Source organism: Solanum dulcamara, chromosome 4 (assembly GCF_947179165.1).
Source record: "Solanum dulcamara chromosome 4, daSolDulc1.2, whole genome shotgun sequence".
Classification (NCBI taxonomy): domain Eukaryota; kingdom Viridiplantae; phylum Streptophyta; class Magnoliopsida; order Solanales; family Solanaceae; genus Solanum; species Solanum dulcamara.
The window spans coordinates 22210767-22237123 of NC_077240.1; the positions used below are offsets into that span (position 1 = coordinate 22210767).

At 34.0% G+C, this 26357-nt stretch overlaps 1 protein-coding gene and 1 pseudogene across 1 annotated transcript; both read left to right on the forward strand.

The window, feature by feature from the left end:
• Positions 1-11195: 11195 nt before the first annotated feature.
• Positions 11196-19652, forward strand: LOC129886951 (uncharacterized). The gene is made up of 5 exons (XM_055961861.1): positions 11196-12893; positions 14103-14287; positions 15428-15598; positions 16725-17177; positions 18972-19652. The coding sequence occupies exons 1-5, from the start codon at positions 11402-11404 to the stop codon at positions 19416-19418; spliced, it is 2748 nt and encodes a 915-aa protein (XP_055817836.1). The 5' UTR covers positions 11196-11401; the 3' UTR covers positions 19419-19652.
• A 4262-nt stretch (positions 19653-23914) lies between these two features.
• LOC129886952 (probable carbohydrate esterase At4g34215) lies at positions 23915-25979 on the forward strand (annotated as a pseudogene).
• The last annotated feature ends 378 nt before the right edge of the window (positions 25980-26357 follow it).

The following is a 26357-nucleotide window of genomic DNA, read 5'->3' on the forward strand; positions in this document are numbered from 1 at the left end:
CCAGTGGTGCACTCTTTTCTCCTGCGTTGGGTAGGGGTCTGCTGTGCTCCTCCTTCTTTCTTCTTTTCTATGTCATGATCACTCTCCATCTTCTTGAAACCTTTGTGGCTCTGTTTCTGGAGTTGCTTGTCTCCGTCAAGCTGCTTCTGGAAAGATAAATCAGAAATAAGTCTTACACTAGGAGGAGCAACTTGTACTAGTTTGGTGGATTCGTTCATGAGCGACATCCTCTTTCTTGATGCCATAGTAGTATGGGACTCTGGTGTATCAGCAGCATCCAATTGTTGAAGCAAGTCAGTCTCCGATCTTTTCTTCAACTCCGGTAGTACCGTCTTATTGATGATCACTTTAATCTTCAACAACGGTTTCTTGCTTTCGGCAGTAATTTGTTGTGTTCCTAACCCATCCTTTTCTTCTTTCTGAGGCTCTTCAACGCTGGTCACCTCCTCTTCATCATCATCATCATCAAGATTACTAATGTCGTCGTCATCATCATCAAGATTGTGGTCTTCTGGGTGCATTAGCATCTTGATTATCCTATTTTTTCGCTTCTGAAACTCAAGAGGATGCTTTAATGCACCAACATATATAGCAGCTTCAATCAACTCGCATATATCAGCAGGCTTTTTCTCTATGGAGAAAGAATTCAAGAACATGCGTTCGATCTCCATTCTCGTCTTACTTTACGAAGAAACAATTATGAAAAGAGCAATTCGCTTGAGAGTTTAAGGTGATCACATCCCTCACTTATATACACCTTAATTGTAGAATTTTTAGAAACTTTTTCCCCTTCTCCTATATTGTTTATAATTAGGACTGCCCACAAATTTAGAAAATTAGTTTTTTCCTTTTCCTATATGTTTTAGGACTACGGTACCTTGCGAGATAATTAACCTTTTTCCTTGTGCCTCTTATCACATATATTTTCACTTAATAAGATGAATTTTTACTACCCTTTTGATTTTTTTCTTTTCTTCCATGGAATGCAAATTTTAGTCCATCTTAAATATATAATAAAAGTTGCAATTTTAAACGTATATAGTATATAACAATTAAAATAAAAATTACATTTATTTTTACTAGTAAGTATGTAAATTAATTACTCCCTCTTATTTCCATATTTAGTAACAATTTATTATTTAACTTTAAAATCTCCATTGTATCCTTAATTAAATGGTTTATAGCCACACAAACATTTATGACTTATTTTCGACTACAAATTTCTAAAAATTTTCTTTCTTTCTTAAATTTCGTATCAAGTCAAACTACATCGCAAATTGAAATAGAGCTAGTAGTGTACAACTTATTAATTAAAAAACAAAAAGTTACTATTTCAGTTAGCTAATATTTCATTCATCTCAAAATAAGTGTCGCTTTAATTCATTTCATGCCATTAATTGATATTCATAATTAATTTTTTTCCTCTGCCAATTTGAAGTAAAACTTTTGCTTGCTCTACTTAAGAAAATAAGTGTCACTTGAGCTGCTTACAATTTACTAACATGACAAAAAAAAATGAGAAACTTGAGCTATGATTCACAAACATATAATCTACAAACAATTTGAGTACAAGTAGAGAGAAGGAAAATAGAGAGAATACTATGATGTGCTACAAACTTTTTTATATTAATTTTTGGTTTATCATAGATGGTAAAAAACTTATTTGGGACCATGACTTTTGAGACGAGGGTTTTTAAAAAACAATCTCTCTATCTCCATGAGATAGTGGTAAGATCTACGTACATTTTATCCTCCCCAAACCCTACTTGTGGCATTTCACTGGATATGTTGTTGTTCATAAAAAAATTGTTTGTTCATCAAGCATTTCAGAGAAAAATTTGAGAAAATAGAAGTCATTAAATTAGTGCGCTATATAAGTCTCTTGGCCATATCGTTCGTTAAAATTGACCTGTTATTGAAACTTATATAGCACACTAATTTAGTGCATAACTAGTGTGTTGTATGTAGTTTTTGTTAAGTTTTTTTGATTGTTATTTCGATTCTATGCTTTTTTTTACACATTCATTAAGGTTTGGAGTTGACTCAAGATCATTGGTAGACGTAATATTGGCTAGTGTGATCATGTCAATCTAGCGTATTTTTAACATGATGTAGTGATATAATGTTAAAATGCACTAATATTTCATTAGACGTTAAGTTGAAATACAATTTTAAAAATATGATAGATCAAGACTAAGAACCGTTAAAATCTAATACATAAAATTTGAATCTTAATTTCATATTTGCTCAAAAATAACTATTGATGAGAATACAGAAGTGAACCAAGCTATAGCTAGGCTGTAAAATTTTCTAGGCCTATGCTTATCTTGGCCTTCATCTCAAACCTTAAATAAAAAGTAATTTTGTAATTGTAGTTACCAAAACAATAGTTGAAACTTTAGATGTCAAATAAATAAGTGAAATCCATTAGTTAGAATTCTTCCTCCCCATTTCTTCTCTAGCTATCTTTCTAAGGACTCTTTTTTATTTTTTTTTATTTCCATCCAATGTTCGGTATCTGTATTGGAGTCCGATCATATCCGCATTCACGTCGTGTAGAGTCCCATTCTGGAGAAGCGTTTTTTACCAAGAATTTTTTTATATCCAGGCTCGAACACGAGCCCTTTGGTTAAGACAGGAGCAGCGCCATCCAGTGCATCACATTCTTTGATGGTTTTTAAGGACTCGTTTGGACATAGAGATGCAATGGGGTGGGGCGGGTGCGGGAGGGGTAGAGCTCAACCCGTAAAATTTTTAAACTGTCCGGCCCCGCATTACAATTTATTTCATTTTCAACCCGCTCCGCATAAATTTTCAAGTTTTTTTCCTTTTTAATTGAATTTAATATGAAAAATAAAATTCATATATTTTTTTCATTTTTCGCTAACCAACATCAACAACTAATTGATTTTTTCTAGTTAATTATTTCTTAATCGTTAATTAACTATTTCAAATTAACATTTCAACAACTAACAATTCACTGGACACATCTAGTGTAATATTTTTTGTAAAAAAGTTAAAACTAAAATCAAAGTTTAATATAAAAAGTTTATATCTTTAATTTTTAGTAATTACAAAGATTTAATTTTCTTTAGTTTAATGTTTAGTACCTTAAATTCGCAACGTGCCCCGCCCTGCATAGCTCTAAACCTGTCTCGTACCCACCCCGCCCCGCCCCATTGCCATCCCTATTTGGACATAAGAAGATTTTACTCTTTTTTAAAAAAATTAAATTCTTCGGTAGGGTAGCCAATTTTTCATTCCAACTTGAAATTAATTGAGTTTTTCTAATTTGAAATATTAGTTTTAATCAGCTTTCAAATGAATTTTTTTTCTCATAAAATTTCAACAATATTTTAATTGGGATGTATCTTTTCCCCTCTAACTTTACGATATTCTCCTTACTAGTTTGACCTCTCGAATTAAGATTCTTGATTGGATTGGTTACAAATCTACCACACTCTAACATATTGTAGAGAAAAGAATGCATAAATTCCTTTTCACGTTCAACCATGAGAGGGCCAACTCAATCGTGAAAAATTCTTGCAACTATGAAAACTGCAACAATCTTCGTGAACAAACGCTTTGTCAGTTCATTTTTATATAACTTCAATTCCATAATTAAGAAAAAAGATGAAAAGGGTTGGTAAATCTTTATTTCCATCATTGATGCAATAGAAGTTGTTAATGCTATATCGGGTGGTGAAGACATCCCCGCCTCCACGCCTTCGCACGTGTATTCCAACTCAGTAGCTTTTTGGATAAGCTAGTGAATTTCAAGGCGTAAGGAAAGAAAAAACAAAACTTCAACTTCCAAATTATTTTTTTCAGAGTTCATACAATTTGACTCTTAAAAACGAAATGTGACGAGTAAAAATGACGGAGAGAGTATAAGAGAATATTCGCAGTCAAACGTGATTAATGCACGACAGAAAAAATAACTATAAGGAATACTGTAAGCTCAAAGGAAATAGAGATAAGTTCTTTTAGGCACTTTTTGATGTGTACCTTCTAAGTCCTAATTAATGGAACAATTTACAAAATGGTTCAAACAAACAGCAAGCAAAAACATTAATCTCTAAATTCTTAAGCAGAGCAAGCAAAAGTGTTACTTCACAAGTTGACGGAGGAATAAAATTAATTAGGAATATTAATTAATAGGCGTGATATGAGTTAAAGGGAAGAAGATAAATATACAATACTTAAATTCTAAATTGTCAACTAAAACTCAGATTAAAAGATAAAGAAGGCAAATTTTAGAGCTGAAGCAAGAGTAACAAATTGCAGCCTATTGTTTCATTCAACTGCTTCAACTTAAGTTCATTTTGGTATTGCTACATGGCTAACACGGCCAAATTCTGAAAATTGTCAAGTTTTCGTTCCATCATTTTATTTTTTGAATCCTTCTATATTGAATTTCACACATGTTGAACTAGGACATTATCCGGAACAACAACATACTCAGTAGAATTCCACAAGTGGGATTTAGGAAGATAGAGTTCACGCAGACTTTACTACTAGTACTAAAAGTAAAACCACTCACCTCATGTTGCAATTTTTTCCAATATCATTAAAAAAGAAAAAAACTAGACTCAACAAATAATGGAAATACATAATAATTGGCTCAACCTATCCATCAAAACATATATAACGCATCATATGTGTGATAATATAATTATAACTTCACACACATGAATTCTTTATTTTGATCAGTAGTCACTATAATTAAGCTTCAAAACAAAAAATAAGATAAATTCAACAATCCAATAGATACAGAAAATCACAGATATTTAACATGCATATACCAAGAATTGAAAACTTAACAAGTTCTTTCCTTGTTGTTGTTGTGTATTAATATATAATTTGAGCTTCTCCATCGACTTACAGAGCTTAGATGTGTCGTATCGAGCTATACAACCCATCATCAAAAAGTGTATCATAGTCTGAGGAATATAATGGGACGAAATCCCTACAAGTATACTAAAAAATCCAACAACATTTGGCATTGTGCGCATGTCATTCATGGATTCTAATAGTATTTCAGTTTGCTTGCGGAAATCCTCGAGGGTGATATCGATGAAATTCTTTGGGAATTGATGAACAAATTCCTTTTTGTCATTGTATGATAAGTAGTATTTGAAAAATTCATTGTCATGACTCATGATTATCAACTATCGTCTCCTGATTCTGATTTTGATGATGAATAGTATCTAACTTTTTCGAAAATATGTTGTAATTGGGAAAGTTCTCGTAGCTAGTTTTCGGGCTAGAAAATATGTGCTACTATTCGAATAATTTTATTTTTTTTTAAAGAAGAATTTCGGGTGGTTGGATCGTAATCGCAATTGAAGATTGAAGAGGAGGAACTTTTTATTGAGGATTTTCTAGAAAGATTGGTTGAAAATCTACCAAGGAGACGTAGAGACGCAAATTCCTTCAACGACACAAATTTAACTATATAACCCATCATGAAAAAATGCTTACTTCTTGGATTGTAATTGCTATCTTATTAGGTTCAGCCACTCTAGCTGTTCGGAACCCACAAACCATTCCGACCGGGGGTCAGAATTTCTTCGAATATGTTCTTGAATTTATTCGAGATGTGGGTTCGCTTTCCGGTTGCCCTTCTTTTCTATTTGCTGCAGTAAATGAGACTGGGAGTTGGATTTCCTTTATGACTTTCGCTCCGTTGATCGATCATCGGGTCAAATAGGAAGAACTAGAAGATTCCACCTCTGAAAGCGCCTACACCTAATGGCTTAAGCCGCTGTTCCCATTTCCTCGCTGACCCATCATGCAAAAGGTACGCCGTCGAAGGATAAAATTGCACCTAAACCCTACAATTCTAATAAAAATCCCGCAAATAAATAAATTTTGGTGCAAGTTATCCATGGAGCTTAACAATAGATCAGTTAGTTTGCACAAATCCTCAGGGGTGAAGTCTACCCCATCATCACAAGAAGTATACTCATGATGAATCTATTATCTTCTATATGATAAGCTTTTACTTTCCTTATTCAGGAAGAAAAACAAAGAGAATTCAAGCTTAGCCATCAACATTTTATAGATCCTTCTTCCCTCAATGTCAGCTCTTCAGGTGGATACTCAAGAGGCCCTGGAGGTCCTTCAGGAACAAGAGGATTTCAAACTAACTACACGCAGCACAATGGTACAAGAACAAGGCCATTCTATGATCAGTGCAAGCGGTAGGGCATACTGAAGACAAATGCTACAAATTTTATGGTTATCCAAATAAAATCAACAACCAAGCTTATAACAATCAACTTTAGAAGAATCAATTTAATAACACCAACTATAGAGGTCATAAAGAAAAGGGAATTGCAGCAAATATTCATGAAGATTGAATCCTCTTGTCCAAATGAAAGGGGTGAGATTAACACACAAAATAGTCCTATGAATACCTTGTCTAAGAAACAGTACAACCATCTAGTTAACATCCTGCAACAACTTTAAATTGGAAATGTGGGAGATTTATCTACTGAACCACTGCCTACCACTGAATTTGTTAATTTTTCAGTTATAATAGCTTGTAATTCTTCTATTGATTTTGTCAAACTTTTGTGTGGATATTTCAAAGCTAAAGCTGATTTAGGATCCTAGACTTAGAAGATACACACCACATAACATTTGAAAAGACTCACCTAACTAAACTCATCACAATACCTTACTCCATACTTGTTAGATTACCTAATGGTTATAAAGTTAAGGTCACACAAATTAGAGAGGTAACACTGACTCTTGAGATTACACTGTCTAATGTTGTCTTTATTCCTACTTTCAAGTACAATCTGATTTCCATCAGTTCCTTAGCAAAACACCTTAAGTGCATTGCTTCATTTACTGACTCTTTATGTCTACTGCAGGCTCCTTCACTAAAGAGGCATCTGGAGATTGGTAGAGTACATGATAGCCTATATTTCCTCTGCTCAAAATGTATGCAGAAAGGCAAATGCATACCTCAGAAAAGCAGCATGTTTCCTTGTCTTTCTTCTCATATTTTTAATGTAGATAAAGTACACTGTCAATGTCATTCCATTCCTGCTCCCCTAGTTCTGATGTACAAGATTCAGTTATTGCAAATAAAGATAGTGTTTTATTCCATAATTCCTCTATATCTCATGTTAATACTGCTGATCTGTTATGGCATTATAGACTTGGTCATTCCTTTTTGCGAAAATGAGAGAATTAACCTCTATTTCAGTGAAGTTCTCAGCTAAACAACCTTTTTTTTGCCTAATTTGTCCAATGACCAGACAATCTAGACTGCCCTTTCCAATTAAAATCACTACCTCTAATGCATGTTTTGACCTGTTACATGTGGATTTATTGGGTCCATATCACATCTAAACATATGATAATTTCACATAATTTCTCATCTTAGTTGTAATGACCCGGTAGGCCATTTTGAGAACGAATCATTTCTCTTTTATAAAAGATCATTTTCGTAAATTTTAAATTAAAAATTTAGGATCATTTGGTAACTGCGGTTGTTTAGTTGACAAGCAATTTTAGATAAATAATTTAATTAATGGGCTAAACTGTAATTTATTTAAATATCATTATGACTTAGCCTATATATTAAAATAGGTTAGTAAAATTTTTTATTTTTAATACTTAATTAAGTAGAAAAGAAACAAAAGAAGAGACAGAAGTTACCCGCGGCTGCTGGGCACAGAATGTGACCAGATTGAAGCTTCAAAAGGAATTGTTTCAATAGTGCAGGTATTCAATTGAATGGGTACACTTTGTGTTCCTATATTAGATTTATATATAGAGGAAGTAGTCATAATTCTTTGGTCATAATTAGGGGAGGATTGGGGCATATTTCCTGCTATTAGAATTAATGGGAGATAAATACATTAATAATGTCAGCAATAGCAATAAAATAATAATGATTCAATCATTGATAATTTTGATAAAATTATGTGTAATTGTTATTAAATATTACTACTAAGGAAAAAAAATTAAAGATGCCTCTGTCCACCTTTGTTATTCTTTCTTAAGAAAGTGCTACGTATTTATTTTATTATTTTCCTTTTTCAAGTTTAGTGGACAATGTAATGTAAGAAATTGGTGGCTAAGTAAAATGAGGTAATGAGGATGTAAAGATGGTATAATGATTGGATTGTTATTGAAAACTTTGATAACATAAGTGTAACCTGATGATGTTTATGAAATTGAGATTTGGGCAGACCTCGTTTTGAGGGAATTAGGAGTTGAGGAATTATTTTTATTAAATTAAAACTTAACCCTAGGTTTGAAATTTAGAAAATATGAGAGTTGACATATTATTTGGCATCAACATTAGGAAATTCAATTATAAATTTGGGCGAATCTTTGGGTCTAGGCTAGATATATAATAATGTGGTTGTTGTTAGTTTTGAAATCTTATTATAATTATTTATTTGATTAGATTACATTAATTTGAAAGTCCAACGAAAAGGGAAGGCTCAAGTCCCGGAGTGATTGCTTGATTATTTGAGGCAAGTGAACTTCTAAACCTTAGTTTAAGTTGGTAGATGCTAGTATTTCCTTGTTATGTGCATTGGGGAGTAATGAGAATTGGATTGGGTTATTGACTGTATGATTGACCTTAAGAATAGAGATGAAGGGCATAAAAAAATGGAAATCTAATAACGTGTATTGGTGTGATCGATGTGATGAGTTTATTGACTTATTTTGGACATGTGAAATGACTATATTGATATAAAATGTGAAAATTATTGTTGATATCATGTTATTATTATAAATTATATGAATTGATTGCATTAGTTCTGATATATTATACTGAGACTGAAAATGATATGAAATAAAGTGGTCGAACAACACGCTCCGTGGCAGGTATTATAAAATAAAGGGGTTGGGCCACACGCTCCGTGGAATGATATGTATATTGAAGGGATGGGCCACACACTCTGTGAAAGATTACATGGACAGAAATGTCCCCCATGGGTTCCGAATTGTGATATCAGCAGATGTGTACTGATAGAACAAACATGCATCATTTCATTGCATTGCATCGCGCCTTTATGATATTTGTGAATTGTGTTCACCTCTCATTGATCCGTGTTTACTGAATTTGACTTGATATGATTCAATCACTGATATTATTGCTGAGTATTCGTGAACTGCGTATTATTACTGTACAAAAATATAAAGTTAGGCTGGTTTTTATGCAAGTTGTAGTTAAGGAGGTTCGGTTGGGAGGACATTAGTACTTCTATCTATTTAGCTTTGCTTAATTTTAGTTCTCCACTTGTTGAGTATGATGTTGTTTGGTACTCATCCGTTGCTTCTACACTTGTGTAGGTTGTGAGCCCTGACCTGCTTGATCTCCTACTGTTTTCTCCCATATCCGAGGCTATCATTTCGAGTGTTGAGGTAGCAGTTACATCTATCTAGCAGACACCTGTTGTTACATATATCTAGCAGACACCTCTTACTCTTTTATTATGCTTTAGTCCTATTCTAGAGACAAAGACACTGTGACTATATTTTTTTTCGTACTTCGGTAATGTATTAGTGGCTTGTACACGTGACCACCAGTCTTAGGAGATTTTGAGATTATTTATTTATTTTTGACTAATTTAAACCTTGTTTTATCTCAATTACTTCCGCATTTATTTTTTATTGGGTTTTACACTGACTTATCTCGGTGAATTAGATGAGTGTTAACACACCCGAATTTGGATCGTGACATTAGTTGATGACCACAGTAGAGCCACATGGATACATCTGCTGAGTAGCAAGAGTAATGCTCTCCATGTGCTCCAAACCTTCACATCCATGGTTGAAAACCAATTCCATACCACTATAAAGACCATCAGATCAAACAGTGGCTTAGAATTTTCTAACACTCAAGCCAACTTTTTCTTTCTAACCAAAGGGATTATACATCAGAAAATCTATCCACGCACACCACAAAAAAATGGTGTGGTGGAAAGAAAGCACAAAGATCTACTTGAAACAGTTAGAGCATTTCTTTTTCAGTCCAAACTTCTAATAAAATACTAGGGAGAGTGCATTTTCATAGGCACTTATATTATCAACAGATTACCCTCACACATCTTAAACAACAAGTGTCCTATTGAGATATTACACAAACAAACACCATTCTACTCCCATATGAAAAGTTTTGAATGCCTATGTTATCCTACCATCCCTAAAGTGCAAAGAATCAAGTTTGACCCTAAAACTAATCCCCATGTCTTCATAGTCTTCATAGGTTATCCTTCTCAAACAAAGGGGTACAAGGTACTAAGTCTAGCTACCAGAAAAATTATTTCGGCTTTCCATGAGAATATCTTTCCCTTTTCTTTTCCTGCACCTCCACTTTATTACTTTAGTATTCCTTTGCTCTTAATTTTTAAAATAAAATTATATCCACCCAATCTACCCCTTTGCTCTTAATTTTTGTTTTCTTTATCTATTTTTCTCATTTTGAGTTAGATATGTACATATATTTTTAGAAAATTATTTTTTTCTACTTGTGTACCAAATATAACAAAAATATATATTATATTTTAAGAAAAGTCTTGCGACAAATAAAAAATACTTTTCTGATATCATATGCATATATTTAACACAAAATAAGAAAAAAATTGAAAGCGGAGGGTTAGGTGGAGTGGGGTAGAGTTTCTTTTTAAAAATTTAAAATAATATTGAAATTATTATTTGAGGAAGGGGAATGGAGTAAGAATTTTTTTAAAAAACTTTTATAAAAGAAAATTAAAAATTAAAAATAAAACTAAAAAAATTGTGTGTGTGTGTGTGGGGGGGGGGGGGGACCGAAAGAGGGGTATGGTGAGAAAAAATGGTGGAGTGGGATAAAAAATATATTTTATATTTTATTTTATAACTATTTTATTTATTTTGGGAGGGGAATGATAATATTTTTATCTTTAATTTTGACTTCTAATAATTTATTTAATTTTTATCAAAGTGAATTTTTTATTTATGTGGAGTGTGATGTGATAATTTTTTTTAAATGAAAGAGAGAGTGTAATATACACAACATAATGAAACTGAAATAAAAAAAAAGTGTGTTTTTCAAACTAATAAGTAATAGTTTATGTATATAACTCACACTCAAAATAATTTAAGTATGAAATTCAAAAAATTAAATAATTTAGATGCGATTTTGATATTTTATCTCATTTTATTTTTAAGTGAGAAAAAAATAAAAATTAAAAGGAGATCGGAGCCGGTTGTTCTCCATCTTCCTCATTCTGGTTTCAGTAGGGTTTTCTTTTCCTGCCAAAACCCAGATTCCCCACAACTTCCCAGCGATTTGCGCCGGCGGCTTCTGTTTCTGAACTCTCTCTCTATATTACCAATCGCATTTCTAAGCGAAAGCCCAATTCAAATCACAGCCTTCTGTATGTCAATCCCGAGGGAGCTCTACCCCAGCGAAGAAGACCTCCCTTACGAGGAAGAAATCCTTAGAAATCCGTTCAGCCTCAAGCAGTGGTGGCGCTATCTAGTGGCACGAGCAGATTCGCCATTCACAAAACGAAGAGTGCTTTACGAACGAGCTCTACAAGCACTTCCCGGAAGCTACAAAATATGGCACGCGTATCTCCGCGAACGTCTGGAGTTAGTTCGGAATCTTCCAATCAATCACTCCCTGTACCAAGCTCTAAACAACACTTTCGAGAGAGCCCTTGTTACAATGCACAAAATGCCACGGATTTGGATCATGTACTTGGTGAGTTTAACTCAGCAGAAGCTCGTTACACGAACACGACGCACTTTCGATAGAGCATTGTGTGCATTACCTGTTACTCAGCATGATAGGATTTGGGAACCTTATTTAGTGTTTGTTAGTCAAAGAGGAATTCCTATTGAAACGTCACTTAGGGTTTATAGGAGGTACTTGAAGTATGATCCTTCCCATATTGAGGATTTGCTTGAGTTTTTGTTGAATTCCGAGCTGTGGCAGGAGGCGGCGGAGAGGTTAGCTGGTGTATTAAATGATGATCGTTTTTATTCTATTAAAGGGAAGACTAAACATAGACTTTGGTTGGAGTTGTGTGACTTGTTAACACAGCATGCTACTGAAATATCAGGCTTGAATGTGGATGCGATAATTAGAGGAGGGATTAAGAAGTTCACCGATGAGGTTGGGAGGCTTTGGACTTCTTTGGCGGATTATTACATTAGGAGGAAGTTGGTTGAGAAGGCAAGAGATATTTTCGAAGAAGGGATGACAACTGTGGTGACTGTTAGGGATTTTAGTGTTATCTTTGATGCATACTCCCAGTTTGAGGAGAGTATGCTTGCCTTGAAAATGGAGGAGATGAGTGATAGTGAGGTGGAGGATGAAGGGAATAATGGTGAGGTTGGGGCGGAGGAAGATGTGGATGAGGAGGATGATAGGTTGAATGTGGCAAAATTAGAGAAGAAACTTGGAGAGTTTTGGTTAAATGATGATAAGGATGTTGACTTGAGATTAGCAAGGCTAGAACATCTTATGGATAGGAGGCCAGAGCTCGCGAATAGTGTCCTTTTAAGGCAAAATCCGCATAATGTAGAACAATGGCATAGAAGGGTAAAACTATTCGAAGGGAATCCGACGAAGCAAATATTAACGTTCACTGAGGCAGTTCGAACTATTGACCCAATGAAGGCTGTGGGGAAGCCACATACTTTGTGGGTTGCATTTGCAAAACTTTATGAAAACCATAAGGATATTGCAAATGCAAGAGTCATCTTTGATAAGGCAGTGCAGGTGAACTATAAAACTGTTGATCATCTGGCTAGTGTTTGGTGTGAATGGGCCGAGATGGAACTACGGCACAGGAATTTCAAGGGTGCTCTAGAACTGATGAGACGTGCCACTGCTGAACCAACTGTTGAGGTCAAACGGAGAGGTAATTCTGACTTTCCTTTTGTATCTGTGCTCTTTTTTTCATGACTGTTTCTTTGTTCATGTCACTTGTTAAGTGTTAAGTATTTAGCCCGTCAAGCTTAAATAATAGTTCAGCATTAGATCTAATTGAGTCATGGAATACAAAGAAGTACTATATTGGTATTACCATTCATCAGGAACTATAATTTTGAGTGTGGATTTCATGTTTCTTTTGAAGTAAAGCAATCTACAGAAGTAATTCTTCATTCAAAAAAATACTCTACAGAAGTAGCAAGTAGTGAGAAAAAGCTTGCATTTGGAAAAAATCCAGACAGCTCATAGAGGATTCCTTTTTTTTTTTGAGATAAGGGTAATTTTGTATTCACAAAAAATTCATCATCTAAGAAATGGTGAATGGGAAACTTACATCCTACAGAGTGATGGGCACACACCCGTAAGTGTTGTCAGATTACAAGTTTCCTAGGAAATCAACTAAATCTACCACCTCCCCTTCAAATCTTGTTTACACCAAAAAATAAAAGGCTAATACAACTCATTTTTATCTTCTGAAAGTTGATGTTTTGCCCTTCAAAACACTTAGCATTTCTTTCTTTCCAAATGGTTCACCAAATAAATGTTGGGATAGTCTTCCACCATTCTTCCTTCCTGCCCCTGTTTCCAATTCCTGGCCAACTGTTCAAGAGTTCTAGAGTAGTCTTTGGAATCACCCAGCTAACCCTTAGTATACATAAGGACATTTTCCACAGATTTGTAGCTGTTTGACAGTTTATGAATAGATGGTTGTTTACCTCAATTTCCTGCTCACAAATGAAGCACCTCAAGCAAATCTGCATACCTCTTTTCTGTAATGCCTCATGTGTAAGGCATGCCTTTCTGATTAGCAACCAAGTAAAGCATGAAACTTTTAGTGAGCAATTTCTCTTGAAACATGGTCATAAAAAAAAAACTCTTGAAACTGAAACTTAGCAAAGTAAAATTTGACTCTATTTTTGTACCCTTTTGTCTATAAAACTAATAATATGCTTTTAATTATTTTCTTTGTACTCCATGACCAATCTAAGTCTTTAAAAATGCAGCTGAAAACTTTTAAGAGAACATTTAGTATATCTTGACCGAGGAATCTAGATATCTAATTTCATTTGCACTCAATTGATGCTGTATGGATATTTGGGCTAACTCTTGGGTGCTCTCTTCATATTTTAACATGCAGTTGCTGCTGATGGAAATGAACCAGTGCAAATTAAGCTACACAAATCTCTAAGGCTTTGGTTACTGTTTGTGGATTTGGAGGAGAGTCTAGGAAGCTTAGAGTCAACTCGTGTGGTCTATGAGCGAATTTTGGATCTGAGAATTGCTACACCACAGATTATAATAAACTATGCAGTACTTCTGGAGGTATGAATTTCATTCTAATTATTACTTATGTATTGTCCTACTGTTTTACGTGCTCTTAAAAGAATGGGGGAGTTCTTTGCATTTTGCATATCTAATGTATGAACCATTTCCTGGTTGCATCTTCCCCCCTTATTTTCCACGATTTAACCTAAGTTATTTTGCAAAACATTGGAAGATTTAATTCTGAGGAGAAAAATAAATTCCCAAAACGAAAGTGGGATTGGAAAGAAAAATTTGACAAGAAAAGGGAAAGGGGCCAATATTGGGAGAAAGATGGAAGGCAACATGAGTAAGCATAGTTATCTCCAGATTGAAAAAGATCTCCAATCAGCATATTTGTTGGTTTGAGAATATTCTTGGGATACAAATTTGTCACTAAGAAGGATTCTTGATAGAACATCTGTGAATAACTGGCTGAGAACATTCATTGTGTAGGTTACAAGGAGCTTCTGCAATCAAACAGCTATTGTAGATCTTCTCCCCCATTAGAATGTGGAGTATCCCATTCATCACTTCTCTTCACTTAGGCTGCTAAATAACAAAGTATATGAGTTTATTAAAGAACTGCTAACTGCTTGGTTTGTTTCTTACTAGGCAAAATTTCTTTTTAATTTCCTTCCAAATGAAAGTTGTAAATAATTATCAAATAGTATCTTTTGCACAAATCTAATTGGTGGGGCAATGTCCTTATGCTGTGTGATGCTATCGTAATGTCTGCTTTCAACATGAAATCCTTCCACTCTTACTTTTACGGCTTGGAAATCTTTACTGTTGTTGAGTTAGCATTTAGAAGGAGCCTTTGTATAGTTAGTGACTATCTACTGGATGGCTTCACTATTGCTACTGGGTGTAGCCTCTCCATTGATTTTCCATCTGTGAATAGTCTCTCCCCTCACTCTGCCTGTTTTGCTCATCATGTAATTACTATTTTTATCCATCAGAAAATGACTCTTTTATGATTTCACAAAGAAATTGAAAGATCAAGATGTAAATGATTAAAAAAACCACGAGGATAAAGTGAAGATTATAAAAAACGATGCATGCATTCGAGGTCAAAAAGCAAAGAACTCTAGAAAAGAATTTTGGATTCTCTGGTGCAATTGGATTTAACCTGTAATATCTGGTATTCATTTTGTCCAGGATCACAAGTACTTTGAGGATGCATTCAAGGTTTACGAGAGGGGTGTGAAGATCTTCAAGTACCCACATGTAAAGGATATATGGGTTACCTATCTTTCCAAATTTGTGAAGAGATATGGGAAGTCAAAGTTGGAACGAGCTAGAGAGTTATTTGAGCATGCTGTAGAAGAGGTATGCATATGTCAGTACGTTTTATTTGTTCAGTTAACAAATATAATATTGGTTTTCTATGAAATTATTCTCAACTGCAAATTCAATTCTTCTTTGCTCCAATATGGTAAGTTCATCGATGGTCATTTTTGGAATTCAATGATTTGTTGTTTTAATTGGCATGTTAGGTTCTCAACCTATGTTTCAAAATCTCATGAGTTTTTCCTTGTTTTTCTCCAACTTCCTTGATGAATATTTGGAGATGTTGCCATCACTCTGATATTGGGACATTTGCTTCTCATTAGCAATATCACATCCTTATGCATGTAGAACGTATGTAAGGGCAACCAGCCACTTTTTTGACCGTCTGTACAGATCTGATATTCTTTAGAATTCCTTGGACTTGTGTACTCATTGTTCAGCAGGAACATCCCCTTTTTTGGGTGCAATTTAGTGTCAATCAATCAACTAACCCCAACACTTCCTCTGGTGTAACTTAATATTGTAAGTAAAAAAAGAGAATTGGTGGATCTATGATAGCAGCAGGTTTATACTGATGGGAGAAACCATTGGCTACCTAGATGTTGTGGGAGGCACCTGTTTCTGTTTGAAAGGGGTCTGGAAATCCATCTTCATTCAGCCACCGTATATCTTATTCTTTAGTTACTTTCCAAATTATGCTTTTGGTCTTCCACCATCCTCTACTTTTTGTGTGATAGTATTCTACCTGGATAAGGGCATCAAAAGTGGAAGACAGCTCATTGAATCATTTTATGCATTGTTCTGTGAATCCTGATTTTTTCTCCTTTAGTTTAGTTTGAGGTCTTGTCATGTCTACCTATGTGCATCTAATATTTGTTTTGGATGCACAATAAATATGCATGCAGCTTCACCTATGTTGCCTGTAATTTACTGATATCATATAAACCTGTTGTTTTAGTCTAGAATCCTATATTTGCCATCTCTTGGGTGATAGTAGTACTTACCAAATTATGGGAGAAATTTTGTTTAATGCTGTTAGCAGAGGCTCTTATTTAATGTCTAACTACCTCTTGTCTGCATAGTTGCATCTTAATGCACGTTCCATAAATTCTGTTTGCCAAAGTATGTTTGGATACTCACCTTGTACTGTTTCCATTCCCGCCAGGCCCCTGCTGACGCTGTGAAGCCATTGTATCTTCAATATGCTAAATTAGAGGAAGACTATGGTCTTGCAAAGCGGGCTATGAGGGTTTATGATCAAGCTACAAAAGCTGTTCCAGCAAATGAGAAATTGAGCATGTACGAGATCTACATAGCTCGTGCAGCTGAGATATTTGGTGTTCCACGAACACGGGAGATTTATGAACAAGCAATTGAGTCTGGGCTTCCAGACAAGGACGTAAAAGTTATGTGCTTAAAGTATGCTGAACTTGAGAAGAGCCTAGGAGAGATTGATCGTGCCCGTGAACTATACAAGCACTCATCACAATTCGCAGACCCTAGATCTGACCCTGATTTCTGGAACAAGTGGCATGAGTTTGAGGTGCAGCATGGTAATGAGGATACCTTCCGCGAGATGCTCCGTGTGAAGAGGAGTGTATCTGCAAGCTACAGCCAGGTAAAAAAAAAGCTCAATTAATCATTAAGTTAGCCACCTGTAATGTCTTCAGTAAATTAGGGCACTCAATAGTCTTCTCACAAAGAATTAAGACCGAAGAGTACCTGTGGCATAACTTATCCAAAAAAGAAAAAGAGTACCTGTGGCATAAAAGAAGGTGGAAGTGGGAATTTGTATTGGTACTCGATGGCTTCTACTAGGAAGGAGCCTTGTATAAGAAGAGGATTAATCTGATCAGAATGCTAGTACCAACTTAACCAGAGTAAAATAATTACTTTGCGTATCATCCAACATGGCATATAATTAACTTTGGAAGATGACAACCTAGCTTCTGCTTAGACTGGGTCACTGGGAAACCTTTTGCTCTATGTTTTATGCCAGGAAATTTCTTGAAAATAGGAAGGGCTCATAATGTAGTTCTTAGCTTAAGTAACTACAGTTTTTAACTTCTTGGTGTATGAACTATCTATCATGGACTTGATAAATTATATCAATAAAATCAGTCAGCTATACTTAATCTCAAACTAGTAGGTTATAAGAATTCTCTATATACATTCCGTTATATTCTGGTCCATGCAGTCCAATATTGAAAAAAAAATTACTTGTCGTTTAAGGCGAATTTAGGGTTCTCTAAATTTCACAATATCCCTTCAGTTATATAAAAGTCTTCAACCCAAACTAAGAGACTTCTGGCAAATATTATATCTAATTCTAGTTTTCTAACAATTACCAAGCCTTACCCCAACAAGTTGGTATCACCTATACTGGTCATTTGCTTTCATTGTGTTTTTTTTCTTGACCTAAATGTACATTTATCAGAGATTTTTAGGTCTCTTGAGACAACTTCTTTGTGATTTTAGATCTACGTCCTTTTCTTTTAGCACCTTAAAATGTCACATATCACACTACCAGATCAGTGAATTTGGAGATCTACGTAAAATATGCCGAACCATCTTAGGTGACCACCTTATATTTTATCCTCTTATATCCCTGCTTATGCCCTAGTTTAATTTGATCATTTAAAGTTATTTTCTGGTAAGATCACATTCGTTTTAACATTCGTATTTGTGAAACACCAATAAGAATATATTAGGCTGTTGAGAGCCAACCATTTGTTGCAACATTGTCGCATTTTGTAACATTGTTGGTCGCAGAACTTTTCTATAGAACTTCTATGGTGCTCCATTTGAATTATCCTTTTTAATTCTTTATGCTCAACTTTCATCTATCATTGCATTTTATTTGGAAGATTTGAGATATTTGAATTATTGGACCTATGAAAAAGAATATTTGAGTTGTTTGTAGTGTTGCCACAAACTTATCCAATCTCATTTGATATTCGTTCTTTTGTAAGCTAAACTTGAAGTTCCTCTATTCTGTCTTACTTCAACTGACCCTCACTCTCTAGATTGCTAGCTTCTCTATAGTTCTAGTTTTTGGTTAACATCATTGCTAGTTTTTTCAACGACACAAAATCATATGCAAATAGCATGCACCATGGAGTTCTCAAATGATCTGCTATCGGTTAATTCATCCAAAAGTAAGGAAATAAGTATGGGTTTAAGGCGGATCTGTGGTGTAAAACCATGGTTTAGGCCTTAGGGAACTCCACTCTATCTCCTTCCGTTGGTCTCACCTTTTTGACCTTTCCTTCGTACATATCCTTTTAAATAGTGTTGTATATCAACACGCATGGATATGGTATTATATTTCTTTTGATGTAATTATATTTTCACATTTCTACATTTTGAATTTTGTTGATCGAGCTTACTGACATGCTTCTTATACCTGCAGACACATTTTATCCTACCGGAGTATCTCATGCAAAAGGATCAGATGCAGACCCTTGAGGAAGCAAAGGATGTGTTGAAAAAAGCTGGTGTTGCTGATGATGAGATGGCAGTTCTTGAGAGGCAGTTAGCGCCCCCTGAAAATGATACAAAGAGCAAAGAACAGAGTCGGGTAGTTGGATTTGTAAGTGCAGGAGTAGTTGAATCAAATGGACAGAAAGTCACAGCAAACAATGAGGATATTGAGCTACCAGAGGAAAGTGATTCTGAAGAGGATGAGAAAATTGAAATTGCACTGAAAGAAGTCCCTGATGCAGTGTTTGGAGGTCTAATCCGTAAGAGGGAAGAAAGTGATGAAGCAGAGGGCGACTCTACTGCCAAGAATAAAGATAATGATGGCCCTCTTGGCGCGCTAGAAAGAATAAAACGAAGGAAACAACAAGCATCTTAAGAGTTGTTTGTATTTTTATGCTGCACTAGTTGGTTTGAAATTTTTGACCTAATTCCTAATCCTGTAAATCGATATTGTTGTACAACTTTAATTTTTCCATAGAGGAGGTGTACATCACTCGTTTATTTGAAGTAATCTTGTATTTATTCCTCTACCCTGGAAAATGTTGTGGTGGTTATAGTGTTTTAACTTGCAAGAATGCTTTCATTTAGTGTGTAGAATTGTATTTTGCTGTTTTTTTTTTCATGTTAGTTAACCATTAAGTTCAAATCGTATTAGTAATTGTTTCCAGAAAATAGATTGCCTGATCACTTTCAGTGGATTTATTGCTCAGCTTCTAGTTTCTCCTCTCATCTCTGTCTCAGCAATTTGCTTTTTTCCAAATGTGTAATGATCTTCTTATAGCCATAATCTTAGGTGATTATAAACAAAAATACTTTTCAAATTAATTAATCACACAAAAACATAATTTTACAAAGATTGTAGTCTGTTTTTTATTTTTATTCTTTTAAAAAAACTTTACCAAACACCATTTCGTCTCAATAAATTTATTCTCCCATTTCTTTAATAAGTTTTGGGGATAGAACAACATAACATTGAGAATGTTCAATCTCTTGTTAGTACATTCAGAATTTCATCTTCTGTACAAACAAATGCTGCTCCACTACTCGATTATATAAATTAAATTCAAGTATTAAAATACTATACGCAAAATAGTATAAACATTTATATTAAGAAGACAATGCATAATACTCCATAACCATAAGAACAAGTGGTAACATAAAAATAAAATTACAAATAGATCATGTTTGGTACTAATGTATAAGCACCATCATCAAAACCTCAATGCATATTAATAAGGAGATTGATAACATAAAAAGTAAATAACAATCCAACATAGGTGGCCGGAGCAAAACCATCGCCGGTAGCCATTGCCGGTGAAGGTGCAATATTGTCCGATTCCAAGTCTTGAGCCACCGTATTCATCATCTTCAAACAAACTATCAAAACTAGTAGAACAAAAATATAGAAAAACCTAAGGCAAACCATTGTTATATTACAAAAAATCTTTTAATGATAAATATTTAGATAGACTTTAATGTTTTTCTTATTTTTTCTTTTGAGCAGAAAGATTGGAGAAAGGCATGATATTTATAGTGAAGCAAAGTTTGTAAAATTTGAAGCTTATTGTTGTGTGACATCAAAGAGGTACATATTCTATTTATTGCATGTATGCCATTTGGCTAGGGGAATTCTTGTTGGGAGAAATTGGTGTCCTTTTATTATAGGGTAAAGTTTGACACGTTTTGTTGAATGATCAAAATTGAATTTATGCTTCCTTTTTTGCTTTTAATTGTTCTTTTTCCGTTTTCAATTTTCGATACTCCATGAATTTAACTAGGCTATACTTTTTTTTTAGATTACTCTCCCTGTTCATTTTTATTCTTTATATATTTGGATTCGACATGCACATTAAAAAGATAATTAATATGATTATTTGATTATAATATTTTTATTAATTGATATGTAGTATTAGATCTTAAAAAATGATTCGAGAATAAATAAATAATGCTATGGAAAAAAAATAACAAATAAAAATAAAAATCTATTTTTAAAATAGTGAACAATTAAAAAAAAATTTGGAAGTAATTTTCGAAATTGAATTGTGTTTAGTGTTTACTTTTTCTAATATGATATCAGATAATAGAATTCATCTCAATTTTTTTTTTATATTGAATTTTTATGTTATACTGTCCATGTTCTAAATATTCATTCACCAGTGTGCAATCAATGTCAAATCTTTTTTTGTGTGTGTTCTTAAATAATGTTTCCTTCATGAATTATTTTTAAAGATTACATTAGACTTAAGATTTACTACTTTAATAAATAAAAAACAATGTAATATACTTGTGTTTGTTAGTTTTACAACAAGACGATTTCAGTCCAAACATCTCTTGAAAAAACTTTTTTCTGATCATATTTCTTTCCAAAAAGGCTTTTGTTTTGTTTCAGACACGACAATTCACCTTGATCTCATTCAAATATTGAGATTGGTCGATATTTCGCGACCAATCTCAAATAAATGCAAAAATGATAAAATACAATTAATTAACCAGAAATTTCAAAGGAAACAACAATAATAAACCACAAAATAATAATTTTATTTTGTTGGTGATATTAACATAACATTCAATTTTTGTTCAAAAATTGATCATTATTGATATCGAAAATAGTAATTATAGAGAATTCCGACCATATAATTTAGCGCAAGTAATACGCGAAGAATGACAATAAAGTAGCTCCAGCCAAAGTTGCCACATGGGGCAATGACGCGACAGCGTCACTAGATGGGGCAGGGGCTGGGGCAGAGCTTGGGGGCAATATTTCAGCCATAGCTGAACTAATTGAGGCTGCAGCAATGAGGGTGACACAAACAATCTTCATCTCCATATTTTTTTAAAATAAATAACTATATAAATAATTTTATTTTTTTTGTTTTTGAAATTTATGTTTGATTATTTTTGTTGTTTTTGTGATGTGGATGTGGTTGATAAGAGGGATATATATATATAGGTGTGTCTAGGTATAATTTGAACCACATTTGAATGTTTATGGCTAGAGTGATTTTAGGGTTTGTTAGAGAATCATCTGTTAGATTTTAAGGGTTCTCAATTTTCTTTTTTTCTTTTTTCTTTATCTTCTTTTAAAACTAATCATTTTCTTCTTGGTCCTGGTTTATTTATAGTGTTTTTTTTTTCACGTCAGAAGAAATTGCAAATATGAAAATATTTTGACTAGTTTTTACGCTTATGTTAGAAAAGTCTGTTGGATTCTTATTATTTCTTGTTCTTTTAAGATTTTAGGTTTTTTAACAGTTCTTTTTAGTTGTCTGTGATATTTAGAACTAAAAATTTCAGCCCATATGCATAAAATTAGCCTACTTGATTCATATTTTAGTGAGTTGTATTCCTTATATTTCAGTTGCGTAAAATATGAGTTTCAGTTTATTTTTAACCCATAAAAATGTAGTAAGATATGAATAAAATATGAGTATACAAATACAAATTCATTTTTGTAAATAGGAGAATATGTTTTTTTTTTAAAAAAAATTTGAGGGAATACATTTACCAGATCAATAAACACACCTATGCCCAACCCAACCCCTCGCACTATCAACTCACACCCTATCTGACTATCTCCACCTACCCCCATAACCCGGGGTCTGTTCCTGAGTCAGGATTGGAATCAGGGTTAGATCCTAGGTTAAGGTCAAATAAGGAGTCGGGATCGGGTATCAGGTGGGGGTCCCAAGTCGAGATCTAGGTCTGGATCGGAGTTAGGGTCCAAGTCGAGATTGGCTGGGGTCAGATTAATCCTATGTCGGGGTTGATTAGATTGGGGTTAAGTCCTGGGTTGAGATCGGAGTTGGGGTCGGGGTCAAGATGAGGACTTGGGTCGGAATCGACTCCTAAATCGGAGTAGAGGCCAAGTCCTGGGTCGAGGTTGGGTTAGGAGTCGAGTCCTAGATTGATTAATGTGAACTAGAACCATTTTACCCAATCCATTTTTTATCCACATATGGGTGATCGTTGCTATCCATTAATAGATTTTAGCTCAATTTATTTTAAATCCATCCGAATTCGATCCCAATTCATCTATTTGTCACTATTAGTAATATTATATATCCGCTCTTTTTCACCAGTCCCTTCCCTCCTCCATTTTCCTTTAAATTAAATGAAGAAAATCAGTTTCAAGTAGAAATTACCAAATATGTGATGACAATATGTCTATACTCACTACCAAAAAAAAAGAAGACAATATGTCTATACTCTTTTCCACCATAGTATGTCTACATTCAAGTCAGTTTTCCATATCTTAATACAAAACCATATTCAAAATTATTCACTAGTAAGTTGTAAATATATTTGCTTTGGAAGTAAGTGTCATTTAGCAAAATAAATTTATCCCAAAAAACAAGTGTTGCGGGTACTGCAAACCAAATGTAAAAAAAAAAGGGCTTAAATAATAGCCTTATGAAAGCTGGTTCGTGAAGTTAATTAAAGACAATACAAAATTGCAGTATTCATGGTACATAATATATTTAAATGAAATGTAACATGCCTTAAAATATATATCCACCTAAATAATTGCTCAGATAAAATATTCATTTTTATAATTATTTCCAGACTGTATTTTACATGCATAATACTATAGAATAGCCTAAAGCTAACAAATTTCAACTAACTTTGATCGATATTCAATTAAGTGCCCGTTAAGGAATATTCGAGCGAACATGATGCTTCTTTATGTATCACGAATCACATGGAAAATAAAAAATATATTACGTAATAAATAAAAAAGGGTCCAGCTTGCTTTGCACTTCAAAAGTCCTATACCCTAATTCTAAATAAACAAAAGCTAACCAATTTCAGCCAATATATATATATATATATATATATATCTGAAGAAGTTGAATGGAATTCATAGAGTAGAAAAACATTCTGTATATAAGAAATGGCAAAGTTCATGGCATTGCTTATGAGTTATGATTATGGCTTTATCCTATTTAACAGCTATAGCAAATTCACAGGTGAAGAACATCTTCTTGCTAGCCGGACAGAGCAACATGTACGGCCTAGGAGGTGTCGTGAAGAACATATGGGATGGTATCGTTCTACCGGAGTGTAGCCCTAATCAGGCCATCCTTAAACTTGATGCCAATCTTCAATGGGTGGAGGCAACTGAACCTTTACATGCAGATATCGACGACGTGAATGTTACTTGTGGGATTGGTCTTGGTATGTAGAGGCGGATACATTCAACTGAACTCAAAGCTTTTGTCAAATCATATGTACTAGAGGTAGAGTTGTGCCGGCACAATCCATTCTTCCTAGCCCACACGAGTTGTGGAATTTGACCGATTAGGCTTGGCTGACCCATTATTTTGTTGCGCAAGAAAACATCAAGTTCAACCTATCACTACGTGGGTTACGGTCAGCCCACTATATTTCTGAAAATATATATTTTAATTTAAATTCTAATTTTAAAATGTTAACATAAATGTCTTCAAGATAATATTACATGGTGTTATTATGCAAATATCGTGAGTACCGTACAAAAAATGATCTTCTTGGACATAAATTTTTTAGCTCAAATTCCTCCAAATTTACATAATTCTCAATCTCCCTATTTTATTTTGAAAGTTTTGTATGTGTATAAATAAATTCGCTTTGAACACACTAACTATAAATTCTAGATTGATCTGTGCAGTTATGCCCTTCGCAAATTATTTGTTGAATAAAACATCATGTCTTGGGATAGTAGGGTTGGTACCATGCGCGATGGCAGGGAACAAAATAAGTGAATGGCAAAAGGGGACTTTCCTTTACAATCATCTGGTGATGAGAGCCAAGGCTTCTACAGTGCAAGAATATGGGGTAATAAAGCTATGCTTTGGTATCAAGGGGAGACTGATACAATGAGTCTGAGTGATGCAAATGCTTATAAAGGAAAAATGCAGCAATTTTTCACCGACTTGAGAACTGATGTTGGGATACCAAAGCTTTTGATTATCCAGGTAAACTTCCATTTGGTACTCCCACCGTTTCAATTTGTTTGATTTTTTTGTTCAAACTTGTGTAGGTGGCTCTAGCTTCAGGAGGAAAGCATTATACAGAGACAGTAAGAGAAGCACAGTTAAATCCTGACCTTGCTAATGTAGTAACTGTTGATGCCAAGGGCTTACAGTTGCAAAAAGACAATTTACACCTTACTGCTTCCCAAGTCCTCCTAGGACACATGATGGCTGATGCTTATCTTCAGACAATCTCAACTACATCCTCATCTTTTAATTGTTAATAGCGAAAGAATATTTTCAATTATTTCCTCATCTTGTGATGAAACCAGTGTAGTAAACATTCAAAAAGGAAAAAATGTCTAATACTATGTAATAATAAATCATAAAACAGCACAAGCTTTCATTTTATAATGTTTCAATTGTTCAATTGAAAAGAAGGGAAAGATAGTTTTTCTCCATCCAATACCTTTCTCAATCATTCCATAGAAAAGCTTGTGGGAGTCCTCTACCATTCGATCATTGCATAAGCAGTCAATTAAGGTGTTATAAACTACAATGTTAGGTTCGCAATCACAACCTTCTCCTTTCATGCTTCGGAGTAAATTAATTGTTGTTTGGGTTTAGTTGACAAAGTGATGAATAGAAGGTCCAGCAGACAAAAGAATCTAAGTACAAGAGGGTGAAGAATGTTGAATTGTTGATGATGCTATTGTCGCTTAAGAAGGGTGGATTGTGGGTTTGCTGTTTTAGGAATCTGGGTTATTTTGTCAGATGAGATAAATAGGTAGGGGTGTCCATCGGTCGATTTGATCGGTTCTATGTATTATCAATTCAATTTATTGATTCTTGGTTTTTAAATATACTAAATCAATAACCAAATCAATAATATATTTATTATCGGTTTTCGGTTTATTGGTTATTCGTCCTTAAAGGTTCGATTTTCGGTTTAATCAATAAAAAAATACTCACAAAACAAATATATAATTTCTCTAATAATTTGGCGCGACAGAACAATAATATAATTTTACATAATACTCATAAAATAGAAACAATAATAACTAACATGAAAAAATTTATAATGTGAATTAAAGGCTAAAGGGCAAAGATAATAACAGATAAAGGTAAAATAGTAAATTACTACCGTCTTAATGGGTTATTAGTTTACCCAATATTAAAAATCAAAACCAAACGGATAACCCTATTTTTATTATAAAACCATTAAGAAATCATTAACCCAATAACCTATTAGCAATAAACTAATAAAAAAATTTGATTTAATTTATTGATCGATTCGATTTTTGCACAACCCAATAAATAATGCGCCAGAGAAAAAGTGTGCCGACTAGGTGTGTGTTTGGTAT